At 40.5% G+C, this 19254-nt stretch overlaps 1 protein-coding gene across 7 annotated transcripts in view; it reads right to left on the bottom strand.

Annotated features, from left to right (window-relative positions):
• Positions 1-19254, bottom strand: part of LOC135584639 (acyl-CoA hydrolase 2-like) — a 92394-nt gene that overhangs the window by 64605 nt on the left and 8535 nt on the right. For 6 of the 7 annotated variants that reach the window (XM_065083469.1, XM_065083470.1, XM_065083471.1 and 3 more), the window contains exons 7-8: positions 15248-15325; positions 4271-4358 (exon numbers count right to left, since the gene is read on the bottom strand). In XM_065083469.1, coding sequence (XP_064939541.1) covers positions 4271-4358; positions 15248-15325 — 166 coding nt within the window. The remainder of the gene's footprint in view (positions 1-4270; positions 4359-15247; positions 15326-19254) is intronic. The other variant, XM_065083467.1, reaches the window with a different exon arrangement.

Below are 19254 nucleotides of genomic sequence, written 5' to 3'. Positions count from 1 at the left end.
TGGAGATGTCACCAAGAGGCGACATGGTGCAGCGGATCGTGGTGGAACAGTTCGTGGCAATGCGATACACATGACTAGTCCTGTGAGAGACTAGATCATGCGGAGGTATAATCGGGAGCTACTGGGAGCTCCACTTCAGTGAACAGCACGGCGGTAAGAAGGAATATGAATTCAAGGAGTGAAGGCCATGGTACCGTAGAGGCGGGTCTTCCGTACGTGCATCGAATTTTGCATCGGATGAAAGCCTTGGTTATCAACATATGGGGGCTGTGTACTACCGAGGGAAAAGTTTGAATGCAAGTACCAGTAAGTCCCATGAGAGGGACTTGATCATGCAGAGGTATGATCAAAACAGTTGGAGAGTTGGATTGCTCCAGAGCCTATATTCGCTTAAGGGAGCCCGGCAAGTCAGAGGACAAGGTCGAGTAAGCGAACGTTGCTACCAAGGAAGCTAAGGAGAACAGAATCGGTGCAAACCCTATAACATGACGGTAGAGGTCATGCATGGGAGTTGCAATCTGTCTTTCTATCGACCAAGGGGAACTACTTGGAGAACACAAAGGTATTGAAGCAGGGGGTCGAAAGGGGAGAGGAAGCGACAAGTCCAAAGGGACTTAGCTACCCAAAACAAAGTATCGGTTAGAATGGAGGTGGACTCGAAGGAGCACCACAAAGGCAGATCTACCGATCGTGAAGAAACGGGATGCAGATACGAGGTGACGGATAGTAGGGCCATAGGCATGGCAGCGTCATGGTATCGTAGAGGCGAGACTCCGTGAAGTCATCAATCCCTTGCTATCATGGAGGGAGAGCGCTTGGTCATGAAAGGGACCGAGGAGGTGGAGCATGCAGAGGCAAACTCCAAGTACTGAGACAAGGCTGAAGGGTAGAGGCCAAGGAACTTCGTAAGACCGATGTCAACGAGCTTCTCATCAAGATAGCCGAAAGTGAAGGACTTTCGGTCATGCAAGAATGCATGACCAAGGAACGAAGCAGGCAGTACGCAGTGCTGTACCTTTGCTACTCAGTGGAGTAGGCAGTAGGGTTGATGGAGAAGACGGTACAATCCCAGAGGCGACCAAAACTATTAGAGACTTACTCTAAGTTAGGGTGAAAACTTTCTGCATTTCAGAAGTTCGATGGCATTGAGAAGGTGAATCACAGTAGCTAACTCAATACAAGGAGTGCAAACACTTCGAGTGCTTCAGAAGTGTGAGCAAAGAGCAAGCGAAGGTCAGTAACCAGCTCGATGTATGGAGTACAACCCTTGAGGAGGTGGGTGAAGTCAAGTAACCCTTGCCTTCTCAACTCTTAAGAGAATGGGCGAAACCGAGTACCCCAATTCTCTTATCTATCCAACAGAGGAGCTCGGCACAGGTTCAAAGACCCTTCGAAGATAATGGAAGACAATAGTTGTCAAATTCTCACCAATGGTGATCAGTGCTACTGAGAGTAGATTATCCCCTTCGTTTCCCAACAAAATGCCAATCGAAAGCGGAAGTGATACGAATCTACTTGGAAGTGACAACTAAGTGAAAGAAGAGTCGATGGATAAATTTTGTGGAGGAATGACCCAAAACTTCGAAAGTTTGCGAGGCAATACTCGTTAAAGCTCCAACAAGCATCCACCCAGTACAAGCAGCATGAGGCATTTGAGAGACTGGTGCATAGTAAGGATGGTTTTTTCCTTCATCTGAAGAATCCGTAGGAACCAACAAAGATCAACACAACTCAGCTAACCCCACACTAGAGTCAGAGTCATTAGTGAGTTGAAGCAGCATAGCGGATCGAAAGTTTGACTACTCAACAACAGTAGCGGAGAGCAGTTGGGAGCCAAGAGGCGCATTGCAGCTGGAGCAGAAGATTGAAGACTCAGCAAAGGCGAGGAGTTGTAGTGTCAGCAAAGGCTTCGACGAGGACGTCGAAGGAATAAGTGGGGGAGAATGTCACGAACAAAGTTCTAAACAGGATGTTTAATGTAATACTTATGTATGTCCGTGTCTTTTGGTTTGTTTATGCTTTGCACAGTATATTGAGGGACGGTCGAAGGCTTAACAGCCCCATTTTAATTGGGTTTAGTGGCCTTCTTAGGCTTATAAATAAATGTTATGTCATGTAGACACTTGTAAGAGATATTCGGTCTGTAGTGGACCATTTTGACCCTTTGTTGTGCAACCGTTCTGAGCTTGTAAAGTCCATTTGTAATTTGCATTAACTATGAAGTGTTTTCGGAGATGTTTGCTTATGGATCCCGAGTGAGGCGCTTTCTCTAATCCGTTTTCTCTTTTGTAGGTCCTAAGGGACCATTGGAGGTTTCGGGGAGGCTGACCTTTGCGGATGGACATGCAAGGGTGCCGCACGACTTAGGCAAAATCAACTAAATCCGTGACAGTTCATCGGAAGTTCTACCGGAACCAACCGAGAAGTCTAGGAGCTTGCCAAAGAAACTTGTCGAAACTCGCCAAGAAGATCGTCGTAAAGCCCAGGAGCTTGCCGGGAGTCCGCCGGAACATTACCGAGAGTTCGTCGGATGTTCGCCGGAAGTACGTCGGAAGCTCTCCAGAAGAGCAATTGACGCACCGGAACAAGAAGCGCTGTAATTATGTCTTAGTTATCGTAGTTAGAGCGTAAATTAAGTTAGGATTGGGAGGTAATCCCACTAACTTAATTAGGGCCAACTAGGCCCTTAATAGGGCTGAATTAGGTCGAATTGAGCGGCCAATTCAGCCCTTGAAAACATGGTCGACGGTGGCACCGCTTGGAAAGTAGTGCACCAGGTTTTATGGGTGGTGGTACCGCCGGCAGTGAATGCTGCCAGCAGTTGTACCGCCCCTATCAGGCGGTGGTACCGCCCAGTGTCAGATCAGCAGTAGTAGTACCACTCAGTAATGGCGGTGATACCTCCAGTAACCCGGAATCCGGGGATGCAACACTTTTTGGCTCAAATTTTGAAGCCATTGGGACCTATAAAAACCTCACCCTTTTCTACATGAAAGGGCACGAAAGTATTGGCTTAATCTTGAATTCTTGAGTCTTAAAAGTGTTGTAAAAGTTAGAAAGAGTTCTCCTTCATCTCTTAGCCTTGTAACCATCCAAGAAAGAGGAGTAAGACTTATAAGGGTTGTCTCCTAAACCTGGCAAAAGAAGAAAGAGGTATAAAAGGCGGTTGGCCTTCGCCTATTGAAGGAAGGCCTTTAATGGACACCGGTGACCTCGTCGGAGGAGGAATCCGAAAGTGGATGTAGGTCACATTGACCGAACCACTCTAAATTCTCGTTTGCTTTCATTTGTGCTATTTACATTACTGCAAATCTCCTTAATCATCTCTTGCACTTTTACGAAAGCTTTCAAGTTCAACTTCTCTCCGAAACGGATTGAATCGAAACCATTTTCGTCGAAATCAGTTTTAATCGAAACGAACATTTTTCTGAAATCGGGAAAGTTTTCTGCTACACTAATTCACCACCCCTCTTAGTGCCGCTCTTGATCCTAACACACCATACTGGTCACCCGAAGAGAACCAAGAAGATGGAGAAGCAAAAGGGATGGTACAGAAAGAGGAAGGAGGAAGAAGAATAGGCGGTGGAGGAAGTAGGAGGAAGAGGAAGGAGAAAGGAAGAAGAGGAGGCCACAAGGAAGAGGAGGAAGAGAAAGGTGTAGTAGGAGGCAATGGAGGAAGAGGAGGAAGGAGAGGAGGTGGTAGAGGAAAAGGAGGAAAGAGGAAGAGGAAGAGGAGTTGAAGAAGAGGACGAGGTGTACTTGTCAACAACACACGTCAATCGACGGGCAACGATGGGAGAGTGGGAGACTACACAAGGTGAAATGAGCAAAAGGGCTCATGTTTGAGCGAAGAGGGCTCATGAATACGAGCCCCAAAGTATGTTTATTAATATTTTTAGTGGTTCAGATAGGACCGCCTGAAACGGGGACAATCCAACATCCGCAAACCGATTCACGCCCAGACCAGTGTGTACAGCCCGTTCCACACAAGCACAGGCAAACAATCAAACAATGGATAAAATAATGCTGTTTTTTTGTACTCTCTTTGACATTATATCATCTTTTTTCTCTTATTGACTTATTCCCCTTTTGTATTCTTTCATTATCTTAACAACACCAGTTTGGATAGACTTCAATTCTTTGCAATACATAAACATGCCATAAATATAAAAAGCAATAGAAAAACATGCAAAAAATTACAACAACCAATAATGTATCGTACTGATTTAACAAAAACATCAGTAAATGACATGGAAAGTATTAAACATACAATTATTCTCTCCAGCTAGAATAAACATAGCATGTAAACTATGCACCAATTTAAGGCAATCCACAGTCTTAGATGCTGCTGCTAGTGCCTGCAATAATGAAAAAAACATGTCTATAAGATGTAAAGGAACATCAACCACTATATATTCGTCTAAAATTTAACACCAACTAGGTAATGATGAACTATTATGTGCAATACCTTCAAAACAAAATAGTTTGCAGTTGACTACAAGAAAATAGATATTTGCATGAAACTAGATCTTTTGACTTTACATTGTCAAAAACCCTAACAATTTGGTATTTGACAATTGAAAGATCTAGCAGTTCCAGGAATTGCTCTTGGAGAACGAGCAGTAATGCTTAATGAATAATTAAGGTTTAAATTCTGCCAGAATAGCAAATGAAGTATTAGCTAGCTTAATTAATAAAGATCTTGACTAATTACAGCAAAATCTTGGGATCAAATCCAGCCTTCAATATTCAGTTTGAAACAACAGAAAAAAAATATATATCCATGAGCTTTTGGAAATATAATCAGTGATCATGCATCTTTCTTACATGATAATCTGTATAGCACGAATTAAAATATCAGAGTAAACTTCCATAAATATTACTCATCCGCAGAGATATCTGCAAAAATCTAAACAAAGTGATCATCGTCATGGAAATACTACTGCATAAACTTGCTCCTCTTTCCAACCATGTGTATGTATTATTAACTAAGATATGCAATACCGTATCATACTGGTGTTTCGAGGTTGGCTAGGTACGGTACGGTACCGTATACCGAGCGGTACGCCAGGGCGTACTGAGCGGTACACCTAATTTAGGTATAAAGCCCTCCGAAAATACCTGAAAATTAAAAAAAAAAAAAAAGTTAGGATAGGATTTTTAAGTTAGGAATAAATATAGTAATAGCATAAGTTTAGCAAAATCAATATAAATTAGGTAAGAATAGTATCACATATCTTTTTCAGGCTTTGAAGAATATTTTGTGCAAGGTTCGTATTTCAGTCCATTACGGATTGTCCTTATATAAACATATCTCTTGATTAAAAAGTTCTTCCTCTTAATCTTCCCAAATTAGCCTCGATTCAATTCACAAATCGTTGTTTTGTAGAGTTTAGAAGAGCACAAATATGAGAAAAAAAGAGTTTGAGATAGTTTAAGAGAGTATAAGAATGTAATGGAGTGAAATAGGAGAGAAGAAAGGTTTAAATACTATGAGAAAGGATTCAACGGTCAATTTGACCGTTGGAGCACTGTATCACTGTTACCGACCGGTTTTAAATATTTCTTACTCTTACTGTAGCACTATAGCACTGTAGCATTGTAGTACGTTCCGTCCAATAGCGGGCGGTCTGCATACCGGTATACCGTAGGACCGGTACGTACCGCCCGTATCGGGTGGTACCATTCGAAATTGCATACCATGCTATTAACAATGCCAACTTGATGGTGATGCATAAAATAATCTTCAGACGCAATAATGGACGTTCCAGTGCTATATTTCGTCAAGAAACCTATATGTATATCAAGAAATATCCATGTCACTAATTAGATAGAGTATAAGTAGTAAATTTCTAGTCTCCTTAGCGAGGTTAACACCTTGCGGAGAGGTAGTAATGATCAAATATTGAGGCATAAGGCCATAATAATAATGGTCAAATTATGTTACCACCTAGGAGAGGAGAGATCTAATATAACTAGTAGGTCACTAGTAACCCTGGTGAAGCTATCGCCTATACAAGAGTGGTAACTAGAGATTAAAAACGAATCGAGTGGTTAGACCGGATAAGCAAATGGTCTGGTTCATTTATTGGATCGGTTATGTTAAAAACTTGAATAAACCAGTTGACCTGGTCGGTATTTAGATAATTCGAACTAATTTTATGATATGGCTTACCCTTAACTTAAATTTTTCTTATTATTTGTTTTAGAAGTTATTTAACATCTCCCCATGTTAAGCTATCATCTTCAAATACAAGCTCGTCTTCGATATCTTATAAGTTTGCACTCATTTCTCCTACCAACCACTCATTTGAATCATCAATGTCTTGTAATGAGATTGGATCAATTCTATTTCGCAAATCATAACGAGCCTTCAAAGCTTGATAATACTTTGTATAAATAAGATCGTGTAATCGTTGATGCTCCAATTGATTTCTTCTCTTTGAGTGAATATATCATGTCATATAATTTAAAAATATATTAATACATCTATATAAAAAAAATAAATTAAATATTTTGTAATCCTTACATGCTCAAAGGCACTCTAGTTTCGCTCACAACCCACAATACTACATGTGAAACTAAATATTTTGATAGCAAATTATTGCAAGTTCGATGCGAAATTTCCAAATAAACTTCACCATTCAGTTGTAAAATTTATTTTATTATTAATAATAACATAATAACATACTATAGATGAAATTAATTATATCAAATTATTAATACCTAGGGATGTAGTTGTCTTGGATCGAATTGTCATTGGAATTCCAAAAAGACCATCGACATTCTTATAAAAAGATAATTCATGAATAATCTTATCTTGCACTTCAAGGCTTGGAATAATCTTGCAATGCACTGATATAACCGATTCAGAACTTCTCCATCAAACCCAACGGATATGATCTTATAAAAGAATTCTGGATTCAAATAATATCATGTTGCATGTAAACGACGATGAAGCTGACAATTCCATCTTTGGTCAATGATTACAGATTTTTTTTTTATTTCCATTAAATAACTTTTGAATCGTCTCATTTGCTCTATCCATAGCCTTATAAATATATCTCATTGTAGACTTATTTTCATTATCCGCCAACCGAAGAACTCGAACAAGAGGGTCCATTACCTTTTATATATAAACTACAAGATTCCAAAAAGACGACATTAAGATGATATCACTAGCCCCCTTGCCTTTTGATTATTTTGCCAATTTGTTTATTACCCATTTCTCCGAGGTAAATATGTTTCTTAGGTTATGTTTTTTACGATGCACGCTCTATAATGTTAAGAAGGAAGTAGCAAATTGGGTGACATCATACCTCACCAATTCCTTGTTGTTGTGAATCCTCTCATCATATTCAAAGCCCTAGAATGATTATAAAGAAATCCAACAACAAAGATTTCTCTTTCTAAAGTTTTCTTGATTTTAGAAATATTTTCAATATTCTCCAACATTAAATCAATACAATGTACCATACATTGAGTCCAATATAAGTGTTTTCTTTTTGTTTCAAATAATTGACCTAAGACAAAGGATAACAAAAATGATATGGCCTTCAAGAAAAATTGGCCAACTCTCCATTTAGTAAAACTGTAGAGAGAACCACTGAGTTGCTAGAACTCATATATACTGATGTATGCCAACTCAGTTCATATGTGGTTATTTATGCTTCATTACATTTACTGATGATTTCTCTAGGTATGGACATGTGTAATTAATGAAGTACAAGTCCGTAGCCTTCGAGAAATTCAGGGAACACAAGAATGAGGTAAAAAACCAAACTGAAAATAGTATTAAAACTCTTCGATCAAATCGAAGAGGAAAGTACTTGAGTCCAAAGTTCACCTAATTCCTCAAAGACCATGGGATTCTATCTTAATGGACCCTTCCTTATACACCTCAGCTCAATGGTGTATCAGAAAGGAGGAACCGCACACTATTGGACATGGTGCAATCTATGATGAGTTTCACCAAACTACTCATCTCTTTCTAGGGATACGCCCAAGAATGAGATATGGATACGACCTACTGAACAAACAAAGTCCGCAGCTTACCCGTCTCTTTCCATAATGAGTCCGCAACTTACCTTCTAAACAGAGTTTCATCTAAAGCGATAGTATCTACATCATATGAGATATGGAAAGGGAAGAAGTCCGATCTTAAGATTGTTAAAATTTGGGGCTGCCCTACCCACGTTTGGAGACACAATCCTAACAAGTTAGAATGAAGGACGAAACGATGCAAATTCGTGGGATATCCCAAGGAGAATTGTGGGTATTATTTCTATCATCCCAAGGACCAAAAGGTCTTTGTTGCTAAGAGGGCAGTGTTCCTTAAGAAGGAACACATTCTTGGTGGAAATAGTGGGAGCATGATAGAGTTGAGCGAGGTTGGAGAACCTATCTCAAGCACCATTCTTAAGGACGAGTTTATTTAGTTACCTAACACACAAGTTCCGACTTTGCGTAGATCCGAAAAAGTATCTAACCCTCCTGAGAGATACGTAGGACATATCAAGGTAATGACATTGAGGATATCGATCCTCAAACCTACAAGGAAGATATTACGAGCATCGATTCTAGGAAGTGAAAAAAGGCCATGAATTCCAAAATGGATTCCATGTACTCTAACAAAGTTTAGAACTTAGTTGGTACATCTGAGAGTATTGTACCCATTGATTGCAAATGAATCTACAAGAAGAAGATTGGAGTAGATAAAAAGATAGAGACCAATAAGGCAAGGCTAGTAGCTAAAGAGTATCGTTAGAGGCAATATGTTGACTATAACGAAACCTTTTCACCTATGGCCATACTGAAATCCATTCGAATTATGTTGGTCATTGCAACAAACTATGACTATGAGCTCTAACAGATGGATGTGAAAATCGCGTTCCTTAATAGCAACCTCGAGAAGGTGTATATGAAAAGCGCTATGTGCCAAAAGGCGCCAAGGTCCAAAAATGCCCGAGGCGCTAGGCGCTCGCCCGAGCGAAGCGAGGCGCTAAAATATAAAAATATATAATATAATTAATAAATATAATTATTTAAAATTTTAAATTAAAATATGCTATTAAATTAAAAAAATCTATTAACAGTATTGAAAATTAATAATTTTAAATAAACCTAACAATATTAACAGTGTATAGTATACTGTATACTGTTAACAGAAAGAGAAGAAGGAAGTGTAAGGGGGTGCTGAGCCTACTGACTGAGAAAAGAGGAAGCGGTAGCAGCAGCGGCAGCGAAGTGTAAGGAGGCAGCAACGACAGCGGGAGCGGGAGTAGGAGCGGCGAGCAACGGGAGGCGCGAGCGGCGACAGCGGCAGCGTTTGCGAGTAGCGACAGCGACGACAGCGGCAGCGTTTGCGAGCAGCGACAGCGGCGAGCAGCAGGAGCAGGAGCGGGAGTAGGAGCAGCGAGCAGCGGGAGGCGCGAGCAGCAACAGCGGCAGCGTTTGCGAGCAGCGACAGCGGCAGCGTTTGCGAGCAGCGACAGCGGCGAGCAGCGGGAGCGGGAGCAGGAGCGGCGAGCGGCGGGAGGCGCGAGCGGCGATAGAGGCAGCGTTTGTGAGCAGCGACAGCGGCGAGCAGCGGCAGCGGGAGCAAGAGCGGCGAGCAGCGGGAGGCGCGAGCGACGATAGAGGCAGCGTTTGAGAGCAGCGACAGCGGCGAGCAGCGAGATCGGGATCAGGATCGGGATCGGGAGCGTCAGCGACAGTAGCGAGGGTTAGGGTTGGGTTCTCACTTATATCGATTTTAGTTGGTTCGATTGAACCAACTAACCATCAAAGACCGAACCAGGACCGAACCAGACCTAAAATCCTGGTTCGGTAGCCTTGGTTAACCCAGGCGCTCGCCCGAAGCGCCTAGTGCCTGGGCTCGGGCGAGCGCCCAAGCAGCGCCTGTTTGAAGCGCGCCGCCTGGGAGATTAGCGAGGCGCTCGGGCCTCGCCTCGCCTCACCCGAGCGCCTAGGCGAGCGCCCGAGCGCCTTTTTAAATCACTGTATGCAAATTGCTTAAGTTCATTTATGGACTAAAACAAGCTTCCCGAAGTTAAAACATAAGATATGATGAGGCAATCAGATCTTATGACTTCGTTAAGAACGAAAATGAGCCTTATGTGTACAAAAAAGTGGGAGCGCTATCACCTTCTTGGTGCTATATGTGGATGACATCCTAATCATTGGGAATGATATAGGAATGCTTTCCACGGTTAAGGCTTAGTTATCTAGACACTTCTCCATAAAGAACTTAGGCGTAGCATCTTACATTTTGGGGATTCAAATCTATAGAGATAGATCTAAAAGGATACTTGGCTTGTCTCGGTCCAGATATATAGACACCATTGTCAAAAGTTTTGACATAGAAAATTTCAAGAGAGGTCTTATACCAATGAAACTTGGAATATCACTTTTTAGGAGTATGTCCCTAAAGATTCCTATAGAAAGGGCAGATATAGATAGGATACCTTATGCCTCTGCGATAGGATCTATCATATATGCTATGTTATGTACCAGGCCTGATATAGTGCATGCTTTAAGTGTTACGAGCATATATCAAGCCAATCCAGGTTTGGAACACTTAAAGGCAGTAAAGTGAATCCTTAAGTACTTGAGAAGGACTAAGGATATTTTATTAGTATATGGAGGAGGTAGCCTCAAGATTGAGGGCTACACGGGCTCAAGTTTCCAGTCTAATGTTGATAATAGCAAGTCGAACTCAGGGTATGTGTTCACCCTGAATGGAGGAGCAGTAAGCTGGAAGAGTTCCAAGTAAGACACTACTGCTGACTTGACCATTAAAGCAGAGTATATTACTATGGTAGAAGCAGTAAAGGAGGGAGTCTGGATGAAGAAGTTCATTGCAGATCTAGGAGTCGTGCTGAGCAACGAGGAGCCAATTCTCTAATATTGTAACAATAATGAGGCGATTGCTCAAGCAAAGGAACTCAAATCTCATTAAAAGTCTAAGCACGTTCTGAGGAGGTTTCACTTGATCAAAGAGATCGTAGCTCATGGTGATGTAGTAGTGGAAAGAATTTCATCCAAAGATAACATTGTAGATCCACTGACAAAGTCGTTATCTCAGATTATTTTCGAGCATCATTGGGACCTGATTGGGATCAGGCATGTGGGTGATTGGCTTTAGGTCAAATGAGAGATTGTTAGTTACAAGTGTCTTGCAAGCCAATCTCGTGAGTAATGGCACATGTAATACACTACACAATCTTTTTTTGTTAATATTTATTATAGCATTTTCTCACTTTATATCGGATGATGAATATATTATGATGTCCTTAGACCTATGCAATGGGAATTAGATCATAATGAAATCATGATAATGAGACCAATTCACCTTTAAACACAGATCCTAAATATTCCAGGTCATAGGTTGCTCGAGAAGGACATCGAGGTAATCGGACAAACCGATGTACTATATACTCGTCTATATGATGAAGGCAACTAGTCTCATAACTACTTGTGTGGCGACAGTAGGGATATAGTGAGGTGCTCATTGGAGAATGAGTTCACAAAATGATCCGCTTACGAAATGCTGATTATTTAATGATACCTTATCGTCAAACAGCAATTCCGTAGTCCCAATTGTGTATCTAGTCCTTAAACTTGAGATACCAAGGATGCCTTGTTTGAGTACTTCATTCTTTGATACCAGACTTATAAGACTAGAAGTTCCGGATCTAGTACAAACGATCATTGAGAATGGCAACCAACCTTACGAAGGCAATTGGGTGTCAATAGACAGTCAACCTATTAGAGCAACTTTCCTCTTCGCATCCTTCCCTCTAGAAGTTTCAGAGGCCATCATCCTCTTGGACTACTCTGCCTTGCTGAACAAACTATGCATTGTTCCGTCCACATGAACGCACTTGCTAGATTGTGGCTCTTCACTAATATGCACCCCTCAAGGGCTAGCAACATGCTGAACTCACTACACACTTCAGCCTCCTACGGATGTATCCTTAGCATACCGAAGGGAAAGTTTCAATGCTTTATGGCGTTGAGTTTCGGTCGCCTTAGGATGGCCACGAACAATTCATTGTCCGCATACAAGCCCTTGCATAAGCACCAAATTTTTCAAGCTAGCAATTCCCCTCACCTCTGTGAGCTTTACATAACTCTTTCAATCGCTGAGCAATCCATCCCACCTTGCACGATCTCATTCTTTGCCAAGCGCCCTGCTTGTCTTGAACACCGTCAAGTTTGATTGCCAATGTCAAGCCGTAGCTTGAACTCAACCATCCCAACCTTTATGCGCTACACGTTCTTCCCAACTTGCTCGTCCTCATAGTGCCTCTTGTGCGAAGGGTCGGTCATTCCTCTGAATGTCAATCTCGGATGCCCGCTCCTTTAAACGACTCCTTCTCTATATCTCAACACTCGTTTCCCCAAACGATCACGCATGCTAGCTACTCTCAATGTAACCCCGCTAGATCCCCACGTTTGCATACCAAGTGTTTATAAGTGTGTCTGTGTCCCGCTCTGATACCATCTGTCACGGACTTAGCTGATTTTGACAAAGGGTCCAAGGTGGTCCACCGCGGCCAAAGTCCCTACAAGTGCCCACATGACGCTGTTGTGGAACAACGCAACGAACCAGCCCTAGACACTACCCCAATTGCTCATCCAACCGAGTAGCTCTTGGTTGTTGTATTAGCTGACACTCCGTACCACTCTACGAAGCTAGAAAACCCCCAAAATGGCTACTTGGATGCCTTATTTCTATGCAGTTTTGCCTCTACGTGATGACTGCATACAACTTGCATTTACAAGCCTGACATGGTCTCAATGTAACCCCGCTAGATCCCCACGTTTGCATACCAAGTGTTTATAAGTGTGTCTGTGTCCCGCTCTGATACCATCTGTCACAGACTTAGCTGATTTTGACAAAAGGTCCAAGGTGGTCCACCGCGGCCAAAGTCCCTACAAGTGCCCACATGACGCTGTTGTGGAACAACGCAACGAACCAGCCCTAGACACTACCCCAAAGGCTCATCCAACCGGGTAGCTCTTGGTTGTTGTATTAGCTGACACTCCGTACCACTCTACGAAGCTAGAAAACCCCTAAAATGGCTACTTGGATACCCCGTTTCTATGTAGTTTTGCCTCTACGTGATGACTGCATACAACTTGCATTTACAAGCCTGACATGGCCAACAAAGCTAATCAAAATGGGACTATCAAGCCTACTGCAAGCCTTCTACATATTGTACAAAGGATGAATAAAACCGAAAGACATGGATATACATGAGCATTACATCAAACACCGCATTAACAGCTTTGTCCGTGACAACACGGTATGCCAATGCATACCGATGTTTTGACGAGGAAGAAAAGGAGGTTGAAGAGGAAGGGTCGATGGAGGAATAAACAAGGAAGGAGAAAGGAAGAAAGAAGAAGAAAGAAAAGGAGAAGTACAGCGATACTTGGGAAGCAACGACAACATCGAAGAGAAGATACTTAGGAAGCGATGGCAGCATCACAACGGCAAAGAGGCAGTGCCGCTACAACATTACAATGGTGAAGAGGCAGTCCCGCTACAGCGCATAGCGCCGAAGAGCTAGCACCGCTACAACGGTGAAGAGGTAGCGCCACTACAGCATCGCGATGACAAAGTGACGAAGAGGCATCGTTGTTGCAGCATCGCAACAACTAACCGATGAAGAGGCAGCATTGTAGCTTCATATGCAAGAAAAGCCCTAATCTTGTTTTTTTATTTTTTAATGCTAAAATGGATTGGGGCCCACCACTTTTAATTTTTTTATTATTTTAATATGGATCATCCGAAAAAGGAGAGTCTGTGTATTGGTCCATGCTCGGACCAGTCTGCACCACCCGTATCGTACCAATTTGTGTTGTACAACAATCCTCGGATCATGGAATCATGACTTACTGCATTCTTTGTTTAGGGGCATTTCTGCCAGTGTTATTTCTTCGTTTAATCTATCGCCTAATCCTTATGAGGACAAATGGGTTTGGAAGTTTAATGATAAAGGGCAACCAACCACCAGAAGTGCTAATATGTATCTTGCCCAACAACATGCACCAACGCCTATTTCTGATATTAAATGATCTGATTTGTCGAAATATAATTGTATTCCTCGGGTTTCTTGCTTTTGTTGGAAGTTACTGCATCAATGTTGACCTGCTACCCACTATATTGCACAGTTTGGTATTGTTGAGGCAAAACTTTGCTACCTTTGTGATCTACATTCTAATAGTGTCGATCATATCTTTTTCAACTACACCTTCACTAAATGTGTTTTTACACTGCTTAGCAGACCAATAAGCTTGATATTTCATTTCAATTTTCTAATTTATGGCATATTGGTAAGTGGCTCCTTGAAGGCAAGGATTTGGATAAAAGGAGGTCTAGGACACTTAAAGGTGTGATCATGTTTGCTCTCTGGCTGGTTTAGAAAGCTAAAACTAATGCTGCCTTCAATGGCAGGAAGGTTTCTCCATTCTCCATCTTTTGTAAAACTGTTGTCTCAGTTAGTTCCCTTTGTGATGCATCTGAGGGATTGTGGTCTGAATTGTATCAGGTCATGGTTACTTGGCAGAAACAAAAGTTAAATACGGGGATGGTCCTTCAAGGGGAGTATGGGGGATGCGGCTTTTTTATTCGAACTGATGCGGGTTTATGTTTTTTAGCAGGTGGATTTTGCCAAAGCTGTAACATCAATTATCAAGAGCTGCTCGCAGCCAAAATGGGGCTTCAACAGGCATTACAACTTAATCTGCACAAAATTCACATTGCGACTGATGATCTTGTAATCGTTGACATTCTCTCTAGGAAAAAGGAGCCTCCATGGCAGCTTGTTAATCTTGTTAGACGTATTTTTGATCTCCTCGTGGAGATATGGGTTTCCCTTATTTTTCATGATGGAAACCAATGTGCAGAATGGTTGGCAAACTCTGTTTGCTCAACCAGGCCCTTTTTGTGGATGGATCACTTACCTGATCTGTTTCCTTATTTTTTGAGTGCTGATCTATCAAGCCCTGGTTGTGTGATGTGAGACTACTTTCTTAATAGCAACTTCTAATTTCTTTTTGAAAAAAAAAAGAGTATATAAATCTTTATTATTTATAATTTCGAATAAAAACATTTTAGGTCTTCCTCTACTTCTCCTCATAGTACTAACAATGGTCACATGGTATAACGAAAATAAGAAACTCAGAAAGTACATGTCAATGCATTAAGTGAAAATATATGACTTTTAAAGCATGCCTGTCCAATTAATTGTCCTCCAAAAACTTGTCTAAAAGATGGAGCATCTGGTAAAGTAAACCCTCGAAATAAATCCACCTTCCAAATAATAGGAAAATTTTGTTAAGAATAATCACCTTTTTAAAGAATGATACTAGAAATTTTGGACCAATTAATATCAACATAAGAAACTATAAGAACAACAAACTACATCAAAACAACTTCAAAAAAGAAAGAACCCCTATTATAACCAGGCAGCACCACAATTTCACATATATTTATGCTTGAGTGGAGAAAGACATGTTAGTTGATGTTTCCCTCCATAAGTTTAGATTAAGTTAGAGCACCGGATCATTATAAAGTTAGAATGAGGCACATGGTTTAGCTAATTTAGGATCAAACATAATCGCTTGTCTGAGCAAGACTCAGCTCTTCACAGTGCAAATTGCTAACATAAAAGCCACATAACCATAGTTAAAGCTGAACTAAAGAACAAATTGCACTACAAATTTGGTAGAGCTCATGGTAGAAAACACTAAGCCACTTTCTTGTTTGGCTCAGATGATAAAGACCCTAAGAGCTATAGTCAATGTAATCAGCATATCAATAAAATTCTTACAATTTCCTTTGCTGAGGTAAAAAGATTCTTGATTTAAAGAAAAAAGAAATGTTGTTCCTACCTTTAAGTAATTTCTTTCACCAACAATTTACCTAATGAAATTCTTACTAAAAGCAACTTCAAAGGTTTCTAGCATGCATTTTGATCTTATAAGGTTTCTATCAAGAAAAGAACATTATAGTGTACACATTAAGAGTATCTTCTCCGTGAACCACTTGTATAGTCAAACAGGAATACGAGTAAAATAATGACCAGATACTTGTCTTATCTCCCAGAAGAAATTTTGAAACTCAAAAAGAAATAGAGACGAACAGTTACAAAAATAAAGGATGAAGTTATTACTAAGCAAAATCTATCTCCTCAGGACAAGGAGCAATAAGTGTATTTCATTTGAGGTAATTAAAGTCCACATTCTTAATTTCATGATATTACTAGTGATAGTAATGCATTAACATTATATGAATAGGCAAGAGTTGTCATGAGTTTTACAATGATTGACGTAAGCTCTATGCCAGTTTAGTACTATGTTTTCCAAGTTAGCATGTTGCCATGTCCCTCAAATGGTAATAGTTCAATATGCTTAATTCTTAGAGCAATACTCATTTAAACTATGCCTACTATCACAACAAAAGTCTTTAAAAGAGTTAAATATGTCAATTTCAAAGAGACCTAAACTGAGAATTTACTATATAAGTAGATTGTTGCACTAGTAATATAAGAACAAAAAGAAGCCAAAAGATCCCAACTATAAGTTACTCACAATAAAGCTATCTTGCAGGACCATCAAATCATTTTTTTCTTTGTTTCAGAATAAGTTGCTTTGGCCTTCATATACCTCTCCTCACACCACAAATTTGAGTTCATTCACTTCATCTGACTAGGTGCATTTATAGGCCTATCGTGGAAACAGACACAAAACACATCTTTTATTTCTAAAAAGATCCATCAAATCAATTTGTTTCTAATAAAGTTTCAGCATCTAAATATCCTCGCTTCACTAATCTGAAATAGTTGCCCAACCAAAGCCTTTATAGGTCTCCTCCAGATGCAACCAACCACAACACAATAGATGGTTAACCAAATGTTGCTGCAGATGTATATGCACTCATATGAATTCCTCGTAGAAGGATAATAGTCAATATTAGCTGCTATTTAGCTTGCAACCCATCGAACATATGTGGTGTGGTCACATAGATCATGTATATTTTCTCGTTAATTGCATTGTTGCAACTTCTACTATTATGTTGGTTCAATTATTTAAGATTCCTGAGAGTATGTCATTCACTAATTAAATCTTTACTTGTATCTTATCACTTCAAATATATTCTTTAATGTCAATGGATTTGATTCTATATTTTTTTTATTTGACCTAAGCATACAATTGACCTACTAACAACTTAGACTCAATAGTCTTTGTTTCAAGGAAAGCAAAACCGACCAGAATGATTGATGCCCAAGGTTTGCAGTACCGGTCCGTACCGCCCGGTATGGGCGGTACGTACCGGTCCGACAGGCTTCCGGTACGCGGACCGCCTGTTACCGGTCCGGTACTGTATCAGTACTGTAGCACTGTAGCGCTGCTACAGTGCTCGGCACGCCTGAATATACCGCTCGGTACACCTGGGTGTACCGAGCGGTATACCGTACCGTACCGGTACCGAGCCCAGGTCGAAACTCCGGTACGGTACGGTATTGCGAACCTTGTTGATGCCAGCCTGTATTTACCTATTTTTAAGTGAATCAGGATGTGGGATGCCCCTTTTAGACTGAACAGGACCTGTTATATATTTTTCAAAAGAAAATACTGCACTTATGTTTTCTCACACATCACAAACACACAATGTGGGGGCCACCCAGTCGTGCCGCAAGCCGATGGCAGCCGTGGCTGTTCCGATGCTTCTCCTCCTGCTCCATCTCCTTCAATGCGTCTCCTCCTTTGCCTCTACTTCGCTTCTCCTCCATTGTTATTCCTTGTTTCATCTTCTTCTTTGTTCCTTCTTACTTCTTCCTTCTTCCTTGGAGTGAATCATGATGTGGGATGCCCCTTTTAGAGCGACCAGGACCTTTTATATATTTTTTCACAAAAACACTGCACTTATGTTTTATCACACATCACAAACACACAACTTGGGAGCTGCCTAGCTGTGCCGCAAGCCCATGGCAACCGTCACTATACCAATGCTTCTCCTCCTGGTCCATCTCCTCCTTTGACTCCTCTTCTCTTTTCCTCCACTTTCTCCTCCTCACTTCTTATTCCTTCTTTCTTCTTCTTCTTTGTTTCTTTTTTCTTCCTTATTCCTTCTTCTTTGTTTCTTTTTTCTTCCTTATTCCTTCTTCTTCCTCCTCCTCCCTCCCCATGGTACCACCATACATGCCAGTGTAATATGTGTCAATAAGCCAGCATGGACCAGACCCATACTAGTCTGGCCTCAAACCAGTACAAGTCCAATACTCAAAATTGTAATCCTTGTTTTGTTTACACTTCAACTTAGTTTTATAAATATAATAATCAGCATAATATGTGGCTATATATCACATATTCAATTCTTGCACTAAAAACAAAATGCGTGCCCACATATTCAATTCTTGCACTCATGACCTAAATATTTTATTGATTATATTGTGTATATAACATCATGTCTCACATAGGAAATGAATGATGAGATGTGTAAATAAGACCAAATGAGGATAATACCAGCCACTCAGGCACTTGGGGCCACTTGATCAGAAGCTGTTCAAGTTCATGGGCTAGTAGGCCTATTGGATCAGACAACTGACAAAAGCATTAAGTCCGATATTCACAATTGGCAAACAATATTCTCTCTTGCTAGTACTATGACTGTATGACATTTCATGCAACAATAGAACGATTGACAAAATCCTTAATATAACTCAAAGCAATCTATCAAGCAAATATTGAAGTAGCTAAATCTAAGTTCAATGAATTTATTATCTCACCGAGACCGTTCCCCCAGTGAGCATCCAATCTTATACCATTTTCTGATAACTGATATTGTTTCCAATGGATTATCGACTATAAAACTTATACAAAGTCATACAAGATAAATGGCATACAGAAGTCATGAAGTTGGTGGTACCCACATATTAAAGATGATAAAACAACAAAGCCAAATCAACTTTTGCAGACTTATTCTCAATAGAAAAAGAAAAGCAAACTATTGACTTTCAGACTTCTTTACAAAATCTTACTTTCCAAAATCTAAAGTTCAACTCAAAGTTTTGACTTTAAGTCAATTTAGATCATGAAAGGATAGTCCCATTGAAAGAATACTGAAACGAATCAATGTAAAAAATTAAAGAAATCATCAAAACCAATCCCAACATCATTGCATTAATTAAAACTTCAAAATATCTTTTTTAGTCAATTATTTTATTAAAACTGATGAAT

This window comes from Musa acuminata, chromosome BXJ1-9 (genome assembly GCF_036884655.1).
Source record: "Musa acuminata AAA Group cultivar baxijiao chromosome BXJ1-9, Cavendish_Baxijiao_AAA, whole genome shotgun sequence".
Lineage (NCBI taxonomy): Eukaryota > Viridiplantae > Streptophyta > Magnoliopsida > Zingiberales > Musaceae > Musa > Musa acuminata.
The sequence above is the reverse complement of the archived record's forward strand: the minus strand, read 5'-3'. Positions and strand labels throughout refer to the sequence as shown.